General features: G+C 39.7%; 1 protein-coding gene across 10 annotated transcripts in view; it reads left to right on the forward strand.

Annotated features, from left to right (window-relative positions):
- The window catches only part of MAP3K4 (mitogen-activated protein kinase kinase kinase 4), a 148,733-nt gene that overhangs the window by 56,300 nt on the left and 67,274 nt on the right, over window positions 1–25,159 (forward strand). For 8 of the 10 annotated variants that reach the window (XM_037895107.2, XM_037895105.2, XM_037895110.2 and 5 more), the window contains 7 exons: window positions 1,839–2,081; window positions 8,595–8,741; window positions 13,951–14,108; window positions 16,282–16,398; window positions 16,780–16,879; window positions 16,985–17,068; window positions 19,662–19,928. In XM_037895107.2, coding sequence (XP_037751035.1) covers window positions 1,839–2,081; window positions 8,595–8,741; window positions 13,951–14,108; window positions 16,282–16,398; window positions 16,780–16,879; window positions 16,985–17,068; window positions 19,662–19,928 — 1,116 coding nt within the window. The remainder of the gene's footprint in view (window positions 1–1,838; window positions 2,082–8,594; window positions 8,742–13,950; window positions 14,109–16,281; window positions 16,399–16,779; window positions 16,880–16,984; window positions 17,069–19,661; window positions 19,929–25,159) is intronic. The other 2 variants (XM_043544297.1, XM_037895111.2) reach the window with 2 other exon arrangements.

The following is a 25,159-nucleotide window of genomic DNA, read 5'->3' on the forward strand; positions in this document are numbered from 1 at the left end:
TTGAGAAACAGTTGATTAGCTGTAAAGGTGATTTCCCTGGTCGTCCTAGAGAGGAAATGAGGGTGATGACTGGGACATAAACCTTGAAGGGGGCAGGAATTGAAGTTTCAATTTGGAACGGATAGATTGTTGGAACACAGAAATCCCTTCTATTCATATTGTTTTTCATGGGTTGGTGGAAACTCTGTGTAAGGAATCACCATACTACCTATTATATGCACAGGAATTAGTTTTACTAATTATAAGATGTGTATAATGCAAAGAAGCCCATATCAGCCCTTTTTTGTGTTTAAGGTGACTAGTCTGGTCAAATTCAAGGAACTTTCTATCGAACAGTAGGCTAGTGCTTTTTAAAGTCCCTTTAGAATCTACGCCTGCCAACTAGTTTTGTGCCATTGCTAAAAAGCAATGAACACAGTATGTTGCTGGAAAAGTACATTGCCTAACTTTGTCAGGCAGAATAATTCTGTGTGACTGTTCTGGGGAAACAGAACTTGCCTGATGCAGTAGGAACAAAATGTCAAAAATGTGAATGTGGGTGTAAAGGAATAAACAAGTTTTCTATTAGCTGGTGAGCCTAAAAATAGTTAGCATATTTAAAGTTTTTAATTTTCATGACTGTACTTGATCATTTGATCTACTTTATATTCTTAATCCATTTACCTTTCACGTTAATCCATGTTGTATGCATCTGACACTGAAGAAAAAGGAGAGAACTACATGTGAAAGATGCTAGTCACATCTCTTAATGCATCAATGGAAGGTGTTCAAATATTACAGTAATGGGTGCAATATAAGAACTGGATTAGAGTTTAAAGAGCTTAAGGACAAATTTTGTCCTTGGATAATGCACAACTCCCATGAACATTAGTGAGCACTGCATGCATATTAAAGGACAGATTTCTAAATTGCTATCACTCACTAAGCTTGCATGTGCAACTGTGCCTGAAACACACATTACATTTGGGTACATGTATAGTTTAGATAAAATCATTGAGAATATCTCTGAATGCAATCAGCTTAAGATGTTAAATATAAATTTAACTTCCTTAATTTGAAAACATACTAGCTATACTTACCATTTTGTATTACTTGTTTTAACCACAATGCTGCTTTAAGAAACATAACCAAGTTTGACAAACCCTTGCAGGAGGACACTTTCAAGATTTCTTTTTTCTTTTGGTTTTGGGGGTTTTTTTTGGTTCGCTGTGTGATGACTCCTATTTGTTGCTTTGTGCACTTTCCCCACTGTGCTATTTCTAATAGAACAGTTGGAGGAAATACGGTAATGCTACCATTCAGATACAACACACAGCTTGACAAAGCCCAGTATCACCTTGCTTTTCCAGAATTACTCCATTAGTATAAAACACTTGAACGTTTTTTGAAAAAGCTTAAATCTTGAAATTACCTTTAAGTATCCTAGGATGATCTGAATAGATGTTCCAATGTTGTTTTAGGTTTAACACTATTCCAGGCTCTCATGTGCAATCCAGTTTTCTTTCTATACAGAGAATATTCTGCTTCATTGGATAGTTTAATCATATTCTGATCTTGGAAATAAATTAAGATTGGATTGTTCACTCTCAAGTGTCCACACCTGTTGTTAAATTATTTGTCCTCAGTCTGGCAGCTTTATGAGGAAATTGGATTTTAGCTTTTTTTAAAAAGACTTAATTTGAAATCATAGTGTTGCAGACTTTCCAGTATATTAGATCATAGTGGATTAATAGCCTGGCTCTTAAAAGCAGTTTCTTTTTTCATGCATGCAATTTCCTTAAACTTAGATTATTTAAAATCCTTGTTACAATACTTGTTTTATTTATTTTTTGTTACAGTTTTCAGAGTTCCCAGATCCCATGTTGTGTTCAGATTATGTGCAGTTGTCAAATTCCTCACTTTCCTCAGAGCAAAAATGCAGCACTGTATCAATGGAAGAGCTGAAATCTATGGATTTACCATCTTTTGAACCTGCATTCTTGGTCCTTTGCCGAGTACTTCTCAATGTTATCCATGAATGTCTCAAGTTAAGGTTGGAACAAAGGCCCGCTGGGGAACCATCTCTCTTGAGTATTAAGCAGGTTTGCTTCAAGAGTTTTTATTAAAAACTGCTTTCTGTTCTTGAATTATAATGTTGTCTGTTTAATTGTTTTAAAGAGAATTCGTTACAGAAATGATAGTACATTATGTGTCCCTTAAATTGCCTTCAATTGCATATGGAAATGAAGGTTTATGTAATAAACAACTGGTCACATATACCTGTTTGATTTATGCGGCCAGGAATCAAAATGTCTGAGTAAAGGATTATGAGACACTAAGGATAAATAAATAAATAAATAGCATTCCATTGCTGTTATAGGCTGTAGACGTCATCTGCAGTAAGGTTGAAATAGGTCTACCAGCAGTTGTGTTGAATGTGGGCATAAGCTAGTATGAGTGTAGTATGGTTTCCTTCACCAGTGTAGACTAGGATTTTTTTTTGTCTGCTCCTCATTCCACAATCTGAACCAGTGAATTCTTCTCTACTGCTTATACTCGATAGGCAGTAACCAGTCGCTTGTTTCCAAGTTTTTGTTTTTTTTTCTCCCCATCCAAAAGTATTCCCTCTACTTGCTGGTTTCCTCACTTTCCTTTCTTGTGAATTCAAGACCTGTGCAAAATCTGGACATTCAGTGCAGCCTGACTAGAAAAATTAAAACAAAACTACCTCTCATTGCCAACCAAACTTGTATGTGACACCACAGACTTGCTTCAGGTACTGGCCTGGGAGATGGCAGGCAGTGTAGTCGTTCTGGCTGATAGGTAGGCTTGGCTGAACTCTATTTTTATTTTTTATCATGTCGATGGATAATATTGATGTTTATTTTTAAGAATATTTTGATTTTTATTGATTTAAATTTTCTCTGTTGGAGGAAATTATGTGGGTGTGGTCAGACAATTTATTTAATGACAGCAGATGTTGAGATATAGAAAGTTAAAGCTTTATAGCCATCAGAACACAAATTGCCAACATCACATGTCAAAATATACAAAGTAAATATCCTCAAATCAAACTAAATTCTCAAGCAGCATTTTACTTTGGCGATCTGTAAGTTTTGATTTTTGATGGAAATTTTTTTTTTAAATGATTTTGTGTGTTTGGTGAAATTGATGTTTACTGACATTTACTAATAAAAATATAATTCTTTGGCCTACTCAAAGGTGATGGTCTATCTAGGCCCTCTTTTATGGCCCTCTCCTTTCAGGAGATAGACTTTTTTGGGATAGCCTGCATTGACTGCTGATCCTAAGACATCGCTTCCTTCAGACAACCTAAAAGCTCTTGGCCTCCTCATCTAAGTCCTTTTAGGTACCACCATTTCATAAGTTCTCAGGTTGATTTAGATCCTGGTTCTAGATACCCAAGATTAATTTCCAAACTGTAATCGAGCTCCATACCTCTTGACTGACTGACTGACAGGTTTCTTAAGACCACTTTCTGAGCCCATTCCTCTCATCTCTCTTGGATCTGGATGTCCTTATGTTGGAGGGCACGGGAGAAAACCGCTTCAGTCTGATGGGTCCTCTCCATAATTTAAAAAAGATGGTTGCACATTAGTTTCTCTTTTTCATACTCCTTGAGGGGTGGGGAGTGCTTTCTCTTCGTTTTCCTTCCCTTTAGTTTGTAAACCAGCATTCTTCACTGTTGGGTAGAGGTGACTAATTCTTGCTGTCAAAGTTGTACGCCTGGCAGAGACAAGATCAATAGTGAATATTCTGGCTAATTGACTCATCGGAGAGAATGGATTCACCCCCAACAAATGCCAGAGGTGTCCCAATCAGTATTTTTAAGAACCTGTAGTTCAGAGGTACTTCTTAAATAGATCTCTTTGCTCACTGAATGAAATATGTAGGTTCAAGCCAGGCACTTCCATCTCACTTTTTTTTTCTCCATCTGATGGGCAAGGAGCTTGAAATATGCATCATCCCAAGGGTCTTTCAAAAGTGCTTCTTTTTTTTGTTTATTTTAAAGTTGGAGGTATTTGGCATACTCATCACCACAGCATAGTTTTGAGATCTTGGCTTTCCTACTCCTACCTCTATAATCTCAAGTTTTCCTTTTCATTGCCCCCTTCTTTGAGCCCAGTCTTGTATTGATCACCATCCTCCTTATTGCAATCCTTAAACATATTTCAAGATGGTTATCCTGTCCCTCCTTGGTCTGCTTGTCTCAAGACTGAACATGAGCAGTTTATTTATCTGAAACAAAATAGGCATTAAACACCTCAGCCTTGTTGGTGTCATCCATTTGTTCTGCTTATCCACTTAGTAGTGGACCTACACTTTTCTTTGCTTTTTTCTTGTTCTTAATTAATTTATAGAACCTCCTTCTTATTGTCTCTTATGTCCCTTGCTAAGTTTATGGGCTATCAGCAGTGGTGCTGGAACAATTTGTATAGTGGAGGTGCTAAGAGCCTTTGAACCAAACTGTAAACCCTGTACATGATGGAAACCACTTCAAGCCAGGGGGTGCTACCACACCCCCAGCATCCTTAGTTCCAGCACCCCTGGTTATCAGTTGAGTCATTAGAACCATAATGCCCAATAGATGTTCATTCCCTTCTGAATTCTGTAACAGGTCCCCCTCTCCCTCCCCTCCCCCCCCTCCCCCATTTAAAGCTGCAGGTCTTCTCTCCTGGCAGCAATCATAACCCATGTCTCTTAGGGCCGTGACTACTAGAGTTGGGTGAAATCTTTTGGATGAAACTTTCTGCTGCTGAAAAATGCATATTTGGGTCCACTGAAACACTTCACAAATTCTTGGTGAATTTGCTGAATTGTTTTTTCCGGGGGGGCGGGGGGGGGAGGGAACCACTGGAAAAAGTCTAGTCCCTTTGTTCCAAAAATGGCAGTTTTTCTATTTGAAATGATTGTTTAGAATTTTGTATCATTTATGTTTTTAAAAAGTTTAACACCACCAGCCCTTCTTCCCCACAAAAAACCAAAATGAAATTAGTGTTTTTCTTCAAATTTTTCATTCCCCCACCAAATTAAATTGTTTTGGGTTGGCCCAAATGAACTTTTTCAGTTTTTTTTTTTTTTTTTTTTTTTTGTGGCCTGGCCACTGAACCAGAGAATCAGCTATTTGCACATCTCTAATGGCCACTTCTCTGGCTGAGAAGGAAAGGTCTTCAAAGGAAGATTTGTGTAAGGTTGCCACCTGTTGGTCCTACATACCTTTTTCAGGCACTACAGGTTGAACAATCAGTCTGCACCCTTATTAGGTGAGTGCTGAGTTCTGTCATTTTGTAAGAGCTTTTCCCCTCCTTCACTGGGGAACCAGGGGGCACTGCAATTTATAGCTTTTTGATTCATATTATCGACTGATTAGGAGCAGAGAGAGAGGGAGGATTCCCTACCTGTAAATTGGGTTTCTAGGATGAAACATTTTACAATCTGGAGCCATCCCAGGTTGTTTTAAATTGACCCTTATGATTAACTAGTAGTTAGATACTTAATTTAAAAAATTGTCTATTCTCCACATGTTTGTTGCTATCCAGTTAGTATTTTTCACAAGGTGTGTTTAAGGACTAAGGAAAAATCTAATTAAAGAAAGTCTAGCTGGGTGGGGAGATTAACCTTGGAAGCTGGTGATTAGTCACTTTGCCTAGTGAGTCTGAACAGCTTAGGGAAATTGGTTGGTTCAGTTTGTCAAAAGCTTGGTTGCAGAAGCCTAATTTACAGGGGAAGAAAATCTCTGACAAATAATCATATTATAAAACTGCTCTAGACTATAGTAATTTGGAGATTACGTTATATGTCCAGCATGGTTTTCAAAAAAGAATCCTTGAATTGCTGTACTTATTCCTCAGAGAAACAGCATTGGCAGCTGCACTTTCGGTCCGTGTAGATTGGACCATAGTTGCCATCCCTTAGTATGTACAGTTTAGACCAGGTTTTTGGAGGTGCTCACTGCTTTGTTGTTTTAAATTCCTATCAAACTGCCACTTACAACTTTTTTAGCCCAGTTACAGTTTTTTCTGTAAAACTTGGATTTAGTTGTTCTGTTATGAAGTACAAATAGTTATTTTTGCATGTGGTAATATTAGATGCCGGGTTAAGGTTTTGGAGTGAATAATCTGCTTTATTTTTTTAATGAAATTTTTTAGTTTACCTGTATTCAAAAAGTGACTTGCACATATGTGCAATATCACTCTGCCTAACTATTTGATACAAATTATGGAACAGGTACAGTGTTTCAGTGAACAATGCATATAGTTGCTATGTAGTTAAACTTCTTTGTGGCAGCTGTAATATGGATACTTCATTTGGATTTATGTATAAAAGCTGCATTATTGCAAAACTGCACCAAATGGAAGTATTAGTTTGTTCTAGGACTGTCACACAAAAATCTTGGATAAAGTTTATAAACATTTCAATTCACTACTTACTTTTGATATGGTTCTTTAAAAATCTATTTAAAAAAAGGAATTAAATGTTACACATGTAAAATACTGTATGTGCCACTATGGGAACAGCTATTAACAACTTTTGGAAAGACCATTATAAAGTGGTAACTGAGCTATTTCTAACTGTGAACCCTACTATTAGGGTCATAATTTTAACAAATGATCCATAGGCCCTGTAGTAAACTATGCAGTTAGTTTTCTTTTACCTGAATTATGTAGGTACAGTCACTAATCTTGCACTAATACTAGCAATTTTAAGGCAATCCTTAGTTTTCTTCAGGAGCATAAATCAGCTGAGAACTTCTGTAACAACCCCTCAAACCTATGTAAATGGGTCAGCAGCAATGGTGAGTGTTAGCCAATTTGCAAATAAAAGGCTTTCAGCTGGTCACTAAGCATCCACTGCCACCACTACACTTACTTAAGAGCTGAATAATATGGTATATGTCATGTGAAGGAGGGCTGATATACTGCTCCTTGGACATAACAAGTCAATAGATTGGCAGGGTGCATATTGTATGAGTGAATGGAGAGTAAAGAAAATGGGCTTGTTCTTTAAAATATGTGATATGCTAGGGGTTTAGTTATTCTTTTTGCCTGATTTCCAAATCTGTTTCAACAGTCTTAGTTGTGCAAAGTAAAATGAGCTGCATTTGGTGCACCTGTAGAATCAGAGCAACCTTTCTTCCTTTATCCACGACACAGTGTATATATACTTTTCTAATACACCAGGTCAGTAATACATGACTAGTGTAGTTCACGCAGAGGCATGTCTAAGCTACAATGGCACAGCTACCATGCAGCAGCTGTGCCGCTGTAGCACCATAGTGTAAACACTCCACGTCTATGGAAGGAGTTTTCCATCAATGCAGTTAATCCATGTCTCCAAGAGGCGGTTGCTAGGTTGACGGAAGAATTCTTCCATTGACCTAACTGCATCTACTCTTGGAGTAGGTGGTACATGGCACTCAGGACACACAAATTTTCCGAGTCCTGAGTGACATAGTTAGGTTGATCTAATTTTTAAAAGTGTAGACAAGGCCTAAGAATAAGTGATTATTTGTTTCAGTTCTTTGAGACAGTGATTGTCTTTTTGTTCTGTTTGTTCAGCACCTTGCAGAATGGGGTTGTGGTCCATGGTTGGACGGCATAGGCACTGCACCCTAATAATAATAATACAGGATTCTACTTTTTGTATTTCTTGACTTCATTCTGTTAAGCCTTCTCATACACTGGGTTCAGTGTAGTGATTTTTTTTTTTTTCCAGAAAGAAAATTAGTCGTAACATTTTCCATAGAATTAAAAAAAAAAAAATCCCACTCCCAAACCTAAATTTAATGAAATTGGTACTCAAGGACAGTGATGCATAGTCAGACCTATGGATGGAAGTTAGGTTTGGAATAATACAGATTTGGGAATGGAAAATTCCTATTATTTCATCCAGACTATCTCTTTGCCAGTGCATGGTTGATTCCTACAGTGTGCTTCTAGTGTCTTCTAGTTTAAAAACCTATGCTTCCTAGAGCAGGTATGGAATGGCCAGCCTCACTGATGTGCCCATTGCTTGACCTGAAGTGATCACTTCTGTGAATAAGTAGATTATTCATTCAATCCTTGGCTTCTTTTGCCCAAACTGTCAACAAGGGAGGGTGCCAGTCATTGTCAGTTGTAGTGATGTGTTTCATGTTGTGGATATCTGCCCAGTAGGAACAGGATCAAGACCAGTATAGTAAATTATTTCACATATGCTTCCAAACAGCTGACAACTGTCAAATGACATATTACTACTGACTTGCTATGGATTTAAACCATTGATCTAACAGTGTGAAGCTCCTTGTCCAATTATAAAATTTTAAACTGTCCATTCAGTTGCATACAATGGTTTTCCAAATAGCAAAAATAAAATTTGAAGCATTTGCTGCCATCCATACTTGCAGTAACTTGCTGAGTGGCATTACAGTCTCAGGAGAACTTATTCAAAACTTCCCAGGAGATATAGGAACAATCCAACTAGTCTGTGAAAGCTAGAGAAGCACAATAGTGACACAAATGTATTCTTTAAATAAGATAAACTTTAATTCCCAAATCTCAGAGGAAATTTGAGAATAGCAGATTGATTGCAGTTTGTGGTCTCTTCTATTACAGCTAGCAAGAGAGTGTAAAGAGGTCCTGAAGGGTGGCCTGCTAATGAAGCAATATTATCAGTTTATGTTACGTGAGGTGTTAGATGACTTACAGAAGATTGACTACAACATAGATTCTTTTGAAGAGGACCTGCATAAAATGTTAATGGTGAGTAGCAAAAAAGGGAATATTTTTGGTGTCCTGGTAAATGTGTTAGCATTACTCTGTTACCAGTACAAATCTGTTATATATTTGCCTGATTCTAGGTCTTGGGATCATTTGTGATTGTCCTTCCTTAGCCAGTAACTGTCTAGCCTGCTTATATTACCTTTTTTAAAAATGGCAATAATGGTCATTGTTCTAATAAATTTTATCAAAGGATGTAAAAGTATGTGAGAGACAATGTTGATTTTTTTGATGACTGGATTGTGGGAATGCTATTATCTTAGGTGCTAAGAGAGTCAATAATATGCTCTTTTGGCAAATCGCCTCTGTTTATGAAATAGCTCATCATAGAATCATAAATGTGATAATAAATAAAATTAATTTAAGTAATATTAAGTTTTAAATTAAACCAAGGAAAACAGTTGTCTGGCTAACGTCTTTTTGCTTTAATTTTCACCTTGATATTGTAGCCATCCTAGAAGCATGTCTTATTTTTAGTATATTTGGTACGGCAATAACTAAACACAGAAGGCTGATTTAATTATATACTGCTGGTCTCCAGTGAGTGTAACTGAAGTTGTTTTGTTTTTGAGAGTTTAAATTAAAACCTCATTTCTTTAATGTGGCTTGATATCTTTTCATTGTGTGGCTTTTTTTTTTTTTTTTTTTTTTAAAGTAGCTTAAAGAATAAGGGAGGCTCAGGAAGACTCTGATTTTGGTGTCTGATGATAGGGAGAGCTGACAGCGCTGCATATAGTTAAGGTTAGCTGACACTTCCCATTATTAGACCCTGTTTTCAGTCTTATAACGTTGCCAAACTTCAACCGTTGGAGCTGAAATTTCCCGTCTGCCTTAGGCAGAATTTTTTGAAAACTTTCAGCGAAAGTGGTTCAGCCATTTCTGAGAACTAGATTAGAGGAAAAAAATGTTTTGACCATGTTCAAAAAAATTAATTAATTAAAAAAAAGAAGCTGCTTTTAACCATTTCATTGAGAAGTTCTAGTGCCTCCATGCTTTGAAGCAAGGGCTTGAAATTTGGCAGCAGGCTTGCCTTTGTGTCAGGAATGGGTCTTCTGCTGTTCTTGTGAAAAACTTCCCCAATTGGTCCAAGTAATAAGCCTTTGAAAAAAGTCACAGTTCACCAGAGAATTGTTAGTCTGGCAGCTAAATTCTTCAAAGATTCTGTGTGTACTGGACATGCCCCAGGCTGCACAGGACATGAGCAGGGCTTTTGTTAAAAATGCTGCTCCTGGCTGCTGTGGTGCTGGGTACTAGAGCTGAGAGCAGGGGCTCTCACCTATGTTCTCAGTGCTTCCCTTACCGGTTCTTGGGCAGGAGAGAGGATGAGAGTCAGACCTAGTGAAGGGATTAGATTGGGATTTGGAGTTGAGAGCATCTGGCCAAGGTGATTTGGTTTGGGAGCCGGTGGAGAGAAATGGGGGTAGGGAATACGAGGGAATCGGAAGGAGGTAGACAGAGATTAGATGAATTTTGGGGGAGCAGAAAGGGAGATTGGGACTGGCCAGTCAGGGAGACTGGGAGCCAGTGGCAGGGAAGTGGGGAGACTGAGCTTGGACAAGGAGCCAGGGTGCAGTATGTGGCTATACGGTGGATATCTGCTGATTTACAGGGCTCTAGATATAAAATTTGGATTTGTATCCACCTGCGATTTGCTGGGCTCTACTTATGTTCCTTGGTTCCACTTCTGATACAATGTTCCCTTTCTATATAGGGTAAGTAAGTATTGTCATTTCCTCTTAAAAAATCTTCTAGGAATGCACGCTCATCTCCTCAGGAGTGCCTTCAGAGTGATTAGCAAGAACCTCATAGTGAGGAGGAAGATCTTGTGGAGGAATATGAGGACCAACTTATTCCACTGGCTATATCATCTTTATCACTTGGTGAAGCTGTGACTCCATCTAATACATCCACAATAGAGAATTTCAGGACTTTCTTAAAAGAATGGTGGACACCTTAGAAATTTCTCTAATGGTCATCCAGGAAGGATCTCATAAATTATTTGACATTTTGCACCCACTGTCCCAAGGTCATTTAGTCTAGCCTATAAATGAGGGCATTCTTGAGCCTGCCAAGGACCAGTGGCAAATGCCAATATCTATCTCAGCCGTGCCAAAAAAGGCAGATTACAGGTATCAAGTTCCCCGAAGGGGTTTAAGTTTTTGGTTTTTTTTTTTTACCCACCCGGTCCCTGGGTATTTGGTTTTGACAGCAAGGCTAAGCCCAAGAAGATGAATCTTCTAGGGAGAAAAGCTGGCTCCTTTGCTAGTTTGCAGATTTATATAACCAACTATCTAGCCATGTTAGTTAAGTATGATTTTTCTGCAATGGGACAAGGTTTTAGAGGTGACTGAAAAATTTCCTCAGGAGACCAAGGACTAAATAAAGGTGGTGGCTACCTAAGCCTGGTTGGTGATGAAGACAGCTTTGCAGACTTCATTAGATGCCTCTGACTCTGTGGCAAGGTCAATGGCCACTGCGGTCATTATGCAAAGAACATTATGATTGCATCTGTCAGCCATTGCAAAAGAAGTTCAGGCCACAATCAAGACCTTCCTTTAAAAAGGCCATGGCCCCTTTAATTGGGGAACTGACAAAGCAATTCACTCTCTGAAGGACCCGAAGGACATCTGTAGGTGTTCACACTCCATTGCAGAAGTAGTAGTAAATTAGATCCTAACCTTTCTCCTTCTCTGTCTTCTTCATATCTGTACTCCAAAAGGCTCCTGACTCTTTTAGAAAAAGGCCTCTCTTCTAAACTTCTGTGACAATGCACTCTTCATCTGACTAGAGGTTTCAGATTTGAGGCTGCAGTTGAGATTCCTGGACCAGGTGTAGAGGATCTTTATTTCTTCTCCCATTGGCAATCACCTTTCTCTTTTGTGGATGCATAGGTTGTAATTAATCCTGATCAGAGGGCTAAGAAATTATCTAGAAAGATTACTAGCTAATAAATTATCCTGAGGGTTCACTAACTAGTTCCCTTCATTTCCAAAAGTTTGCTTTTTTTGAAATTGAAAATGTTTTTGATTCTCCTTCCATTTTTAATTTTAACTAAATCAACTTTTGATTGCTCTATCCAGTGTTGTTTTCTATGACTAACTTGTCTGTAATGTCCTCACTGCTTACCAAAACCAAGTGTAAAAGATCACCTCTTGTTGGTTCCAGTCATGCTAACTGTTCCACCCTGTTTCTGTTACTTCTGTAATATCCGGTTTCCTATACTGAACCGGTAGCTCAAGTTCATCAATTTTGTTGCCCAAGCTCATCACATTAGTATACCAACATATCAGTTTTTTCTCTCTGACCTCACCCAATTTCTAGATGTATTAGGTATAGTCCTTTTGCACTTTTTAAAAAGCCCGAGTCATGTATTTCCTCTGGTTAAAGAGCCATTGCATTGCCTACATGAGATTTGAATGTTGTGCTCCTGTTTCTAATGGATTGTCCCTATGAACCTGTCGTTATGTTGACTTTTTTGGTAGGTATCACCTTGGCTTGCTGGGTGAGTAAAATTCAGGCTTTGATGATAAGTCTTCTATACACAATTTTTCAGAAAGACAGGTTTACTCTCAGGCTGCATCAATTTTTTTTACCAGAAGCGGTTTCAGAGTTTCATATAAATCAAAGTATACATTAAATGGTATTTTTTTCTAAATCTTATGGCTCGCCTTCAGACTCTGAACTCCACACACTAGATGTTTTTAGGGCTGTGTCCTTTCATAGGTCATCCAGACTCTTTGGCTTTTGCTAATAAATCAAAGGACAAGCTGTTTCCTTTCAGAGATTCTCTAAATGGGTTACAGACTGTGTTAAGATTTCCTGCTCGTTAAACTACTTCTTCCCTCTCGAGTTAGGGCACAGTCTCTACTAGGGCTCAGTCAACATTTGTAGCTTGCTTTAGGAGAGTCCCTGTTTCTGAGATTTGTACTGTGGCTTCTTGGAGTTCAGTTCATATGTTTACCAATCACTACTCCATTGTGGCAACTTCTAGAACAGATGCCCAGTTTGGAAGAGCTGTCCTACAGTCATAATTAAGATTAGATATTGTCATGGGTGTTTTTAGTAAAAGTCACGGACAGGTAGCAGCCAATAAACAAAAATTCACGGAAGCCTGCAACATGTCTGTGACTTTTACTAAAAATACCCGGGGGGTTGGGTGGGAAGTGGACTAACAGTCCGAGCCCCGCTGCCAGGAGCTGACCACCGGCTTCCGCTCCAGTCCCGGGGGCTGACAACTGCTCCAGGCCCGCCGCTGCAGTGGGCAGAAGTCATGGAGTTCTGTTAAAGTCATGGAATCCATGACCTCAGTGACAAAATGGTATTCTTAGTGATAATTTAGATGGGAATCCTATCACCTATCTCCTTGGAAAGGACTTCTAGTCACTCTCCTACAAAGGGATTTGTGGACAAAGTGCAGACACTTACCTTAAGTAACTGAAATTCTTCAAGATGCTTTTGTCCATACAGATCCCAAAACCCATGTTCCTTTCCCACTGTTAAGGAGTTTCTGGATTTCTGTATTAGTAAAGGAACTGAGTAGTGGTTGTGGCTGTTCTGCCCTTTATATCCTCACTAAAGGGGGCATGAGAATGCGCACAATGCATGTGCAACCCCAGTGGACAGTCCTTGCTAAAAGATTCTTGGCTTATGTGGGTAGGCTGTGCACACTGACAGTGGGATGCATGTAGAAGAAAGAATCTCTGAGAACACCACTGTTATTAAGATACCTTTAAATTGGCAATAATTCTTCCCTCCACTCAGTAAGCCCACCATTGGCATGCCATGGAATTCACTGTTGTCAGTAGTGGATGACAACTTGTAGCGACAATGACACTCTTGTCAGTAGTGAATGACAGCGGAGCTGACTGTACTTGTTTGCCTATGGGAGAGGGTTTGGGAAGGAGTGCATGTATGGTGGAGCTCCTCATGTTTGTGAAGAGATCTGCAGTCTCCAGTGTCTTTCTTTGCATATGTTTCTCAAAATAATAATTTGGTGTGTCATTCATCTTCCAGTGCCACAAATTGCAGAGAAGCTTGCAGCATATTTTCTGCTGCAGCAAACAGAATATTACAGATAGTTCCCTCCATCTCCTTGGTATTATGCAGAATCTTTTGTGGGTGTGAAAATTAGGCCCCTTAATTACAGGTTTTATAACACGTACCATTTAAATGACTTTTTTTCCATTTGCAGGTTTATTTTGATTATATGCGAAGCTGGATCCAAATGCTACAGCAGTTACCTCAAGCATCTCATAGTTTAAAAAATCTCTTAGAGGAAGAATGGAATTTCACCAAAGAAATAACTCCTTATATACGAGGAGGTGAAGCTCAAGCTGGAAAACTGTTCTGGTAGGACTTCTTAAATCACTCTTCTTGTCCTGTCAGTTTATTCCAAACATTTAGGCCTGTTAGAGTCACACTGTATAATTCTAATGACCTGATCTTTCAAAGTAATTTCTATTATGCTCCAGATTAATGTCACACACACAATTTTCTCTGTGTGTTGTTATCAGTTCCAAGATTTATTTTAATTGCAGAATCAGGATCCAAAAATAAAAGAATACATAAACTCTATAAATAGGACTTTAGAAGCTACTTAATTGAATGTCTGAGTGGTTTCCAGTTCATGCAGTTTTAAATGACCATCTTATTTTTAACTAAATTTATCCAAGTATTGTTAGCATCGGCTAATATATTCTAGGATCATGGAAGTTAGATAGATAAGACATGGTGAATAGAACGTATATGACCCCTAAAATTGACCTCCTATAGAGGACTTTCAAATTTCAAACTTGTGTCAGTTGAACTCACTATAAAGGAAACATGGTTACACTTTATATACCTTTTTATTATTGGACAAAATTAAGTTTCAATTTCTGACAGTTTTAAAAATATCAAAATGCCAAACAGTACTGCTGCCCCTTTTTGACCTGAGTGGGCAGTCAAAGTTCAATGCCCTGGGGATATTCCAGTTAGGAGCAAAAATTGATAATGTAGTTTGCTATTTTTTTATTCAGTCTTGTTTATGTACAAGGAATGTACAAAGACCTGTTTTTCTGAAGGCCGAAGGAATGAAAACCAGGGGATAGCTGCTTTGCTTACAGCCGTAGCTTCTTTCAACTTGCACCCCTGACCCCGAATCTTCCTTTAGGCTTCTCCCAGGGTTACACTGTGCTTACAGGCAGTTGCTTGGCTTTTTTGCTGCCTCTGAGATCTGGTCTACAGCTAAAAATTAGCTATATTGTTCAGGCTGTGAAAAATGTCACACCCAGGGCAACACAGTTAAGTGTAGACACAACTAGGTTGAGAGGAGAATTCTTCCATCTCCCTAGCTACTGCCTCTCAAGGGAGTGGATTTACTGCATTGACAGAAAAAATCCTCCATCGCTGTATAAGTGTCTACACTACAGCAGTGTAGCTGCTGCACTGTAGCACTTGTAGTGTAGACATATCCTGAGTCTCTCTGTTTCTTCTCTGCTTCTCTCTGCCCCCGGCTTTTTTTCCCAACCTACAGATACCCAGCCACATGGTCAAAACAATACCCAGTGGAACCCTTTGTACACATGGTGCTAGTTTCTGGGTAGAGTCCATTATGCCTTGTTTTAGGTGTGGCTCCTTAACCATCCCTTAAAGCAGTTTTAAATGATGTGCATCCTTCGCAGAGAGCAAATGCTAATAACCTATATGACCTTCAGTGGACATGTTAACACCTCTAAGGGTACAGGGCAAGTAGGCCAGAAATCATCTCAACAAACAACAAATTTCAGCAACTACAATTAAAACTGCAGAATAGTTGCTCAGTTTAATAGGAAATATCTGTTTCCTGAGTTTTCTCCAATTAAAGTAGCTGTTTTGATTGTCCACATCCCATGTAAGCAGTTACTGGGGAAGGTTTCAGACCTGCTAAAATTCCAGAAAAGTACCACAGTTATGTAGCTTCCATTCAACTTGAATGAATGAGTCAGAGCAAATTCATGGTGCCTGATTCTTTCAGGGTGTGACTGCTGCCATATTTACAAAATTTCCAGTTCTCTTATTACTACTATAACATCACATAGCCCAAAGACATCAGTTCTGTGAGGAGCCCCTCAGTCTGGAATCTGGGCTCCTGCTTCTACTTGCCACATGTTTATGGGTAACTAGGCTCCATAGATGATTGCTAGGCTTTTGGTGCCTAGCATAACCTCTCCCTCAAACAGCCATTGTTCAGCTCTAGTCTTCTGCTATGGCAAAGTGAGACAAACTCATGCTGAAAACTTTGTAGTGGTTCTGGTGGCAGGAGACAACAGGTACGCATGCTGCTGCAATAACTGAAGCAGGCGTGGCCCCTTCTGTGGCAAGACTATTTGGCCTTGCTTGCCTTACTGGGCTTTCACCCGTTCTTGAGAAGAAGGGCAGACCCCACAAGATGCTGAGACGGGGCAGCATGGCTCTCTTATGTGGGATGCAATAAAGAGGAAATAAAAGGAGTGGTAGTGCATGAATGAAAGTGACATTTCTCCCCATTTTCTTTTTGTTTCAGTGATATTGCAGGAATGCTGCTGAAATCTACGGGAAAATTTCTAGACTCTGGTCTGCAAGACAGCTGTGATGAATTTTGGGCCAGTGCTGATGACAGTACTGCATCAGATGAAATCAGGTATTCCAGCCTTCAATATCTGGTCTCTCTTATTCTGATGCTCCTTTAGTCCTGTCATGGACAAGCTGCAGTGTTGAAACTTTTTGAAGCACATGAAAACAAACTGCCCAAACCATCTCAGGGATTTTCAGTCTGTAGTTAGTAATTCATCTTTGTTTTGTGTATGTGAAAGCTAATAACCTTGGTTATAGCTAAGGGCATGAGAAACATTTTATATACTGTTCTCTGTGTTGTTTTTATATTCCTGTGACACATGTGTCTGAGCGATGTAAGTTCATTTCAGTTTGCTGAAATGTTTGCACATTTATCTTGTATTTTTTCAGGCTGTTCATACTATTGTGTATTTAAAATGTAGTAACGTCATGCTAATCAACATTACAGGAGGTCTGTTATAGAGACCAGTCGGGCACTGAAAGAGCTCTTTCATGAAGCTAGAGAGAGGGCCTCCAAAGCTCTTGGCTTTGCTAAGATGCTGAGGAAGGTAAAGTAACAGTGGTGTTTTATCTAACTTACTAATGTTCATTTTTATTTCTCTGCTTAAAAAGCTTCAATTCAGTAAAGAGTTTCTTTTTATAACTGTCATTAGGACCTTGAAATAGCAGCAGAATTCACATTGTCGGCCCCTGTGCAAGAGTTCCTGAATGTCCTGAAAACAAAACAGTATGTGAAGGTAAAATCCATTTAGAGACATCACACTTATATGGTTAATGCTAAACAAGGTATCCAAAACAAAGCTGTATGTGACTTAAGTGCATCTATTTCTTGCTGAATTTGTAGTATCAACTTCTTAGAACTGAGTTGTGGCAATCAAGTTAATTTCTTCTATTTTGAAAGTGCAGCTTTTCTAAAACCACCAGCATTTGTGTTAGCTGCAACAGCTTTCAAATAATCTACAAGATTGGGCCAAATCTCCAGTCTGTATTCCTGGTATATCTTGTACTTGGAGGAAGAATCCTACAGTGGCAAGCGTGCTAGCCTAGGTCTTGGAAGACCTAGGTTCACTTGGCTGCTCCGACACAGATTTCCTGTATGACATTGGGCGAATCACTTAGTCTCTCTGTGTTTCAGTTCCCCATCTGTAAAATGTGATTAATAGCACTTCCCTCCTCACAAAATAGCACTTCTCTACCTCACCTATTTGCGAGGATAAATACGCTAAAGATTGTGAGTTACTCGGATACTATGGTAATAGAGTTTCCTACTGTGTCCTTTTGTCTTTGCTGTGTAAAACGTATAATATAAAATTTCTTCCTTGACAGTAGTCTGTTATCCTATGTGTGAGCATAAGTCTAGTTAATGTTAATCAGAGTTGTATATACATTTTGAGGGGAGAATAAAATCGTTAGTTTGAAATGGTTTTTTATTGCATCTATTCTGTAATGAGATCTTTTAACCTTCTTTTTCCAAAATTAATTTTGGGATTTATCATCTTGGCCTTCAAAAAATGCATTTGACTTTTAATGTTGGCAGCCTAGTCAGATCAGATGCAAATTAGTTTCACAAAATGTTTCTTTTTTATTTCTAAAGTATCAATAACAACCTTGTAGTTTTAAGTTCTTTTCCAGCCTCTAATCAAACTGGTTTAAATTGTAAAATTAAGAAATGTAATTTTAAAAATGTTGAGTGCAGTATTTGAATTTAGCCTTCTTGCAGAGGTCATATTTAGCCTAAAGAGTTGGGTTTAGGGGATTAAAAATTCCCTAAATGACATTTGCAGTGTCTCCTCCTCCCGACAGAGAGGCATTGACATATTGAGGATACCTACTGCACTGTTATCCTGTGTGCCAGGAAATTGGTGTAAACATAGTTGTTTAAAATGATTTGTGTGATTGCAGATGTGGTGGAGAGTGTGGGCTTAGCTTTGAAAACTGAAAAACTAGTAAAGTTAACTAACCTTAGTAATCTTGAAATTTTTTTAATGTTTTGCCACATTCCAGCCAATGCAGCTGTATTTGTAAAAGCTGTTTATAGAAACTGTTTTCTTGCACAGGGAAACTAGTGTAGATGGGTCCTGACAGACTCTGAATAGAGTTTTCTTTTCTGCAGCTAGAAAAATGCTGACTGACATGTTAGGCCTAGGGGGCAGGAGAAGGCATTAACAGGCAAAAGTAAATGAAGGATTTTGAGACCTCATTTATGAGGTTCAAAAACCACTGAAGGGATCATGATAAAGAGGGAAAAGAAAATGGACAAATTCTGGTGTTGTGAAAAAAAATTATGTAAATGGCTTAATGTTGTAACTTTAAAAATGGGTTATACATGATAGCTAATTTTCGTTGCTTTCTGCCATTAAGCAGTTATTAAGATGTGGCCAGGAAGGGAGGCAGCAGTCTTATTTTTTTGAATAGTGTAGTCAGAAATGTAGTTATCCGTGAAGATCCGTTTTACAGTGAACAAGAGAAGAGAGAATTAAGTTTCATTGGGCACTTGAATAGCATCATCCTTAGAGATTTTGCTCTTTTCTCTCTACAAATTGCCTTAATGTGTGAGATCCATTATGTGTAACTTCTGACAACACGAATTCCTAACTTCGTAAAAAGAGTTGTGGCACCATGTTTTTGAATAAGAAATTTATTTACCATATGTAATATTCCTTAAATAATACTTTACTTAAAATGGAAATCTGTCCTTGGACTCTATCACAATAATACAAAACAAATTAACCTCTGTAAATTTGAGTGTCAGCAATAACTAAAGAGACAAGCCATTGTTTTGATCAGTCCTTTTATGCCAAGACAGTATGTGTTTCTGTCATGGGCTGTCGAGGAAAGTTATATGAATAGTTCCAGAATTAGAGTGAACTTTTTCCCCGATTTTTTTTTTAAATGTTCCATTGTTTAAGCAGAAGGGAACTAATATTTAATGTCATGGTAGCTTTGACTTGTTTCTTTATTCCTTATAATGATTTTAACATTGGGAAGGGACATCTTTTTAAATGATACATATAAAATAATCATTTGAAGATGTGTGCGGGAGCAACTTCGTATTGTAAGTTGCTGTGGCATCACCATACTTACAGTGTGTTACTTTGATTTTTAGCACATAAGTCGTCAGCACAGGTGGTATGATGTGATTAAAAGTGAGTATATTGCTAGAGTGGCTGCTCTTCTAGAGATATTACCAGTTTAATGATATTTTCTATGCTTAAAATGGAGAATATGTCTAGAGCTGAAATGACCATTTTAAGCAGACTCTGCTGTGTGTGCAACATGCTGAATAGTGTGCAGTTTTGCTCACTGAATGTCATTTTATTCTTTCTGCAGGTGCAAATCCCTGGACTTGAAAACTTACACGTATTTGTCCCAGATAATCTTGCAGCGGAGAAATCTGTGATTTTACAGCTACTAAACGCAGCTGCAGGAAAGGACTGTTCTAAAGATTCAGAGGAGGTTGCATATGAGGCCTACTTACTGATGATCAAGCACAGTGATAAAGACCATGAATTAGATGACAGCTGGAGCACATGGGAAGGACAGCCAGTCAAAATAGTGCCTCAGGTGGAAACTGTTGATACCTTAAGTAGTATGCAGGTACGTGTTTTCCATTTTATGTAGTCTACTTTTCCTTGGAGGTGAAGTGCTTCCAGAATAATGACCACAGACGTTAAATGAGACATTCTGCCTTCTGTGGCTAAGGTGTATTGGAAATGTAATAGTTATCCAGGACAATAACTTAAAATGTTCTTGCTTTGATATTTTATCTCTAAATATATGTTACTTTAGGAATTGAACGAGACTATTTTTGAAAGCAACATTCTTATTTACAAAAACAGTTCCTTCCCCATTAAATCAAAATAATTAGTAAATTATCCACAACAGAGCTGCTCAAGATCAGATGTATAGTTAGACTGATAGTGTTTTGTTTTAGCCAAAAAGCCATCATATCTTGTGAACTGATAGGCCATTGGTGTTTCTTTTGGGTGCATTATGTCATGAAACAAATTGCTTCTGATGCTGGGCAAATCACTTATTCCAAAATATTAATTAAAAAAATGGGTGCCTCAAATTAGACTTGAGTTGGTGCTACTGGATGCTCAGCATTTTTGAAATTCAGGCCACTTATTTAGGTTGTAACTTTAGGCACCTGTTTTTGAAATTTTGGCTTTAATCTCTGTGTCTCAGTTCCCCATGTGTAGAAACTGAACTAATAGTTCACTATCTCACTGGGTTGATGTGCAATGGCATTCATTCATGTTTGTGAGGTGCACAGATACTAAAGTGATAGGAAACTTGTGAGTACCTAAATATAGGAATTCCTAAGCTCTGCAGGAAGAAATCTTCCCATTCATACTCTGAGCCAGCCGGGGGTTCCTTCCACCATTCCCTCTGCTTCACTATATGCAGCCAGGACTCCCCTTCCCTTCTGCCCACAACCCCTACCACCAGAGCCAAATAAGATTTTTCCTTCCGGTGTTCTCTACGCTTCCTCACATCCTTACCCTGATTCAGCTCCCTTATGCCCTGGCTTTTTTAGCTCCTAAACCAGCTTTGGCTTGCCTTCAGACTTCCTGGGCTGACCCAGTAGTTAAGTGTTAGAATACCTCTTCCATGTATACGGCTGTTTGCAATATACAGACATTGCTTCTTGTTTGTTAATACTACAGACTGCTCAGTGATAAGTATACACTAATGATAGCTAATCTAGTCTCCGATGACGTCCTTGTTAATTTTTTTTTACAGATATTGTAAAACATCAGGTTTTTTTAAAGTTAGTATTTATTTCTTCAAGAAAATCACACGACACAGAATTTGGTTTGGAAATTATATCCACCATCTTTTTATTTTTATTTTTATTTTTATTTTTTTATATATATATATATGTAAAAAGCATTATTGATTTTTTTTGAAAGGCTATGTTTAAAAAGTAAGGAAGTAAAAAATTAAAGTAATATATGAAGACCTACTAAATCTTCCACACTTTCTATATTCTAAACTGCAGGGAAATATTTAAAAATTATAAATTTTCATTGAAAATTAAAAGCAATATTTCTGAAAACATGTCTTTAAATCTTAAGCTTTGTAAAATTCTTTTTAATATAAAAAGTTTAATCCTAAAAATAATTGAGTGTCCCTTCAATTAGAATCTAACATTCAGTTTTTGTTCTATATTGAAGTACATTATGAATGATAGTCATGACTCTGGAGTACTAACCATGTAGCTGAATTTGGACTTGATCTGCTGTAATTAATACATTATTACAACTGGGTTCTTGCAGTTTGTCATTAACAGCTCAAGAGTGTGAATCATGACCTTGGCTTTGCTCTGGGACCATCTGTTATCTTATTTATCTTTGTAGGTTTTGCTGAAACGCTGAACGTTGTTTCCTAAAGGATATATGCATATTTTAGGAATTCATAAGTATAACATAGTTCTTCGAGTGCTTGCTCATGTCCATTCCATTGTAGGTGTATGTGCCGGTGCTGGAAGTTTTTCCCTCAGTGGTATCCATAGGGGACCGGCTCTGGAGCCCTCTGGAGTGGCACGCATATGCACCAGTATAAGGAGAGCTGCTGGCTCCCCCCACCCTCAGTTCCTTCTTACCGCCAGTGACGGTACTGGAATGTCGTCTTGCCTTGGCAAGCTTACTCCTCTCAACTGTGCCTAGTTGTGAACTTTCTGTATATAGTTGTTAGAAATTTGTTAGTTTTATAGTTCCCTTAGTGTAGACTTAGGCCTTGTCTACACTACAAAATTAGGTCGAATTTATAGAAGTCGGTTTTGTAGAAAGCGTTTTTATACTGTCGATTGTGTGTCCCCCCACACAAATGCTCTAAGTGCATGTAGTCGGCGGAGTGTGTCCACAGTACCGAGGCAACCGTAGACTTCCGGAGCGTTGCACTATGGGTAGCTATCCCACAGTTCCTGCAGTCTCCGCTGCCCATTTGAATTCTGGGTAGAAATCCCAATGCCTGATGGGGCTAAAACATTGTCGCGGGTGGTTCTGGGTACATATTGTCAGGCCCGCCTTCCATTCCTCCCTCCCGTGAAAGCAAGGGCAGACACTGGTTTTGCACCTTTTTTTCTTCAGTTACCTGTGCAGACGCCATACCACGGCAAGCATGGAGCCCGCTCAGCTCACTGTCACCGTACGTCTCCTGGGTGCTGGCAGACGTGGTACTGCAATGCTACACAGCAACAGTTTATTGCTTTTTGGCAGCAGACAGTGCAGTATGACTGGTAGCCGTCGTCGACGTAGTCCAGGGTGCTCTTTTAACTGACCTTGATGAGGTCAGGGGCGCCTGGGCAAACATGGGAGTGACTCAGCCAGTTCATTTCCCTTTTAAGTTTCATCTCATGGCGATTCAGTCCTACCGGCAGTGTACTGTCTTTTAATCTGCAGCCAGCAGAAGACGATGGCCAGCAGTCATACTGCACCGTCTTCTGCCGAGCACCCAGGTGATGACGATGGCTAGTGGTCGTACTGCACAGTCTGCTGCCAGCAAGATGTATAAAGATAGATGAAGATCAAAACAAGAAATAGACCAGATTTGTTTTGTACTCATTTTCCCTCCGTGAAATCAACGGCCTGCTAAACCCAGTTTTGAGTTCTATCCTTGAGGTTTTGAGTTCTATCCTTGAGGGGGCCATTTTGTTTCTCGCAAAGCCACCCCCTTTGTTGATTTTAATTCCCTGTAAGCCAACCCTGTAAGTCATGTTGTCAGTCGCCCCTCCCTCCGCCAGAGCAACGGTAAACGATCATTTCGCGCCCTTTTCCCTGGATTGCCCAAGCAGGAGCAGACGCCATAGCACAGCAAGCATGGAGCCCGTTCAGCTCACCCCAGCAGTTATGACCATTGTAAACACCTCGCGGATTATCGTGCAGTGTATGCAGAAACAGCACCTGAAAAACCAGGCGAGGAGGCAACGGCAGCGCGGTGATGAGGCCCTGAACACACTTTTCTCTAAAACGGCATTCCCCCGCAATTTGGAGATCATGGTATTAATGGGGCAGGCTCATGCCGTGCAACACTGATTCTGGGCCCAGGAAACAAGCACAGAGTGGTGGGACCACATAGTGTGGCAAGTCTGGGATGATTCCCAGTGGCTCTGAAACTTTCGCATGCATAAGGGCACTTTCATGGAACTTTGTGACTTGCTTTCCCCTGCCCTGAAGCACAAGAATACCAAGATGAGAGCAGCCCTCACAGTTCACAAGCGAGTGGCAATAGCCCTGTGGAAGCTTGCAACGCCAGACAGCTACCGGTCAGTTGGGAATCAATTTGGAGTGGGCAAATCTACTGTGGGGGTTGCTGTGATGCAAGTAGCCAACGCAAATACTGAGCTGCTGCTATCAAAGGTAGTGACTCTGAGAAATGTGCAGGTCATACTAGATGGCTTTGCTGCAATGAGATTCCCTAACTGTGGTGGGGCTATAGTCAGAACGCATATCCCTCTCTTGGGACCGGACCACCAGGGCAGCCAGTACATAAACCGCAAGGGGTACTTTTCAATGGTGCTGCAAGCACTGGTGGATCACAAGTGACGTTTCACCAACATCAACGTGGGATGGCCGGGAAAGGTTCATGATGCTCGCATCTTCAGGAACTCTGGTTTGTTTAAACGGCTGCAGGAAGGGATTTACTTCCCAGACCAGAAAATAACCATTGGGGATGTTGAAATGCCAATAGTTGTTCTTGGGGATCCAGCCTACCTCTTAATGGCATGGCTCATGAAGCCGTACACAGGCACCCTGGACAGTAGTCAGGAGCTTTTCAACTATAGGCTGAGCAAGTGCAGAATGGTGGTAGAATGTGCATTTGGACGTTTAAAGGGTCGTTGGCGCAGTTTACTGACTCGTTCAGACCTCAGCGAAACCAATATTCCCATTGCTTGTTTATTGCTGCTTGTTGTGTGCTCCACAATCTTTGTGAGAGTAAGGGGGAGATGTTTATGGCGGGGTGGGAGGTTGATGCAAATCACCTGGCCGCTGAATATGCACAGCCAGACACCAGGGTGGTTAGAAGAGCACAGCAGGAAGCGGTGCGCATCAGAGAAGCTTTGAAAACCAGTTTCATGACTGGCCAGGGTACTGTGTGACACTTCTGTTTGTTTCTCCTTGATGAAAACCCGCCCCCTTGGTTGACTCTAATTCCCTGTAAGCCACCCGCCCTCCTGCCTTCAATCACAGCTTGCTTGCAAAGGAAATAAAGTCACTATCGTTTAAAAAACATGTGTTCTTTATTAATTGATTATAAAACTAGGGAGATAACTCACAAGGTAGCCTGAGTGGGAAGGAAAAGGCCACTTTAAATCTTGTTGAATGCCAGCTTTCTGTTGCTTGGGCTGTCCACTAGGGTGGAGTGGGTGGGTGCCCGGAGCCTCCCACCCCATGTTCTTGGGCGTCTGGGTGGGGAGGCTATGGAACTTGGGGAGGAGGGAGGGCGGTTAAACAGGGGCTGCAGCGGCAGTCTGTGATCCTGCTGCAGTTCATGAACCTCCACCAGACGCCGGAGCATGTCCGTTTGATCCCGCAGTATCCCCAGCGTTTCCTCATGCCTCCTCTGATCTTCCTGCCGCCACCTCTCCTCACGTTCATTGGCCACCGTCCTGTACTCTGCTATTGTGTCCCTCCACACAGCTCTGTCAGTGCCGGATGACTGCACGAGCTCAGAGAACATGTCATCGCGCATGCGTTTTTTTCGCCACCTTATCTGAGATAGCCTCTGGGATGGAGGAGGGAGGCTTGAAACATTTGCAGCTGCTGGAGGAAAAAAAGGGAGTGAAATATTTAAAAAGATACATTTTACAGAACAATGGCTAT

This window comes from Chelonia mydas, chromosome 3, assembly GCF_015237465.2.
Source record: "Chelonia mydas isolate rCheMyd1 chromosome 3, rCheMyd1.pri.v2, whole genome shotgun sequence".
In the NCBI taxonomy this organism is placed as follows: Eukaryota; Metazoa; Chordata; order Testudines; family Cheloniidae; genus Chelonia; species Chelonia mydas.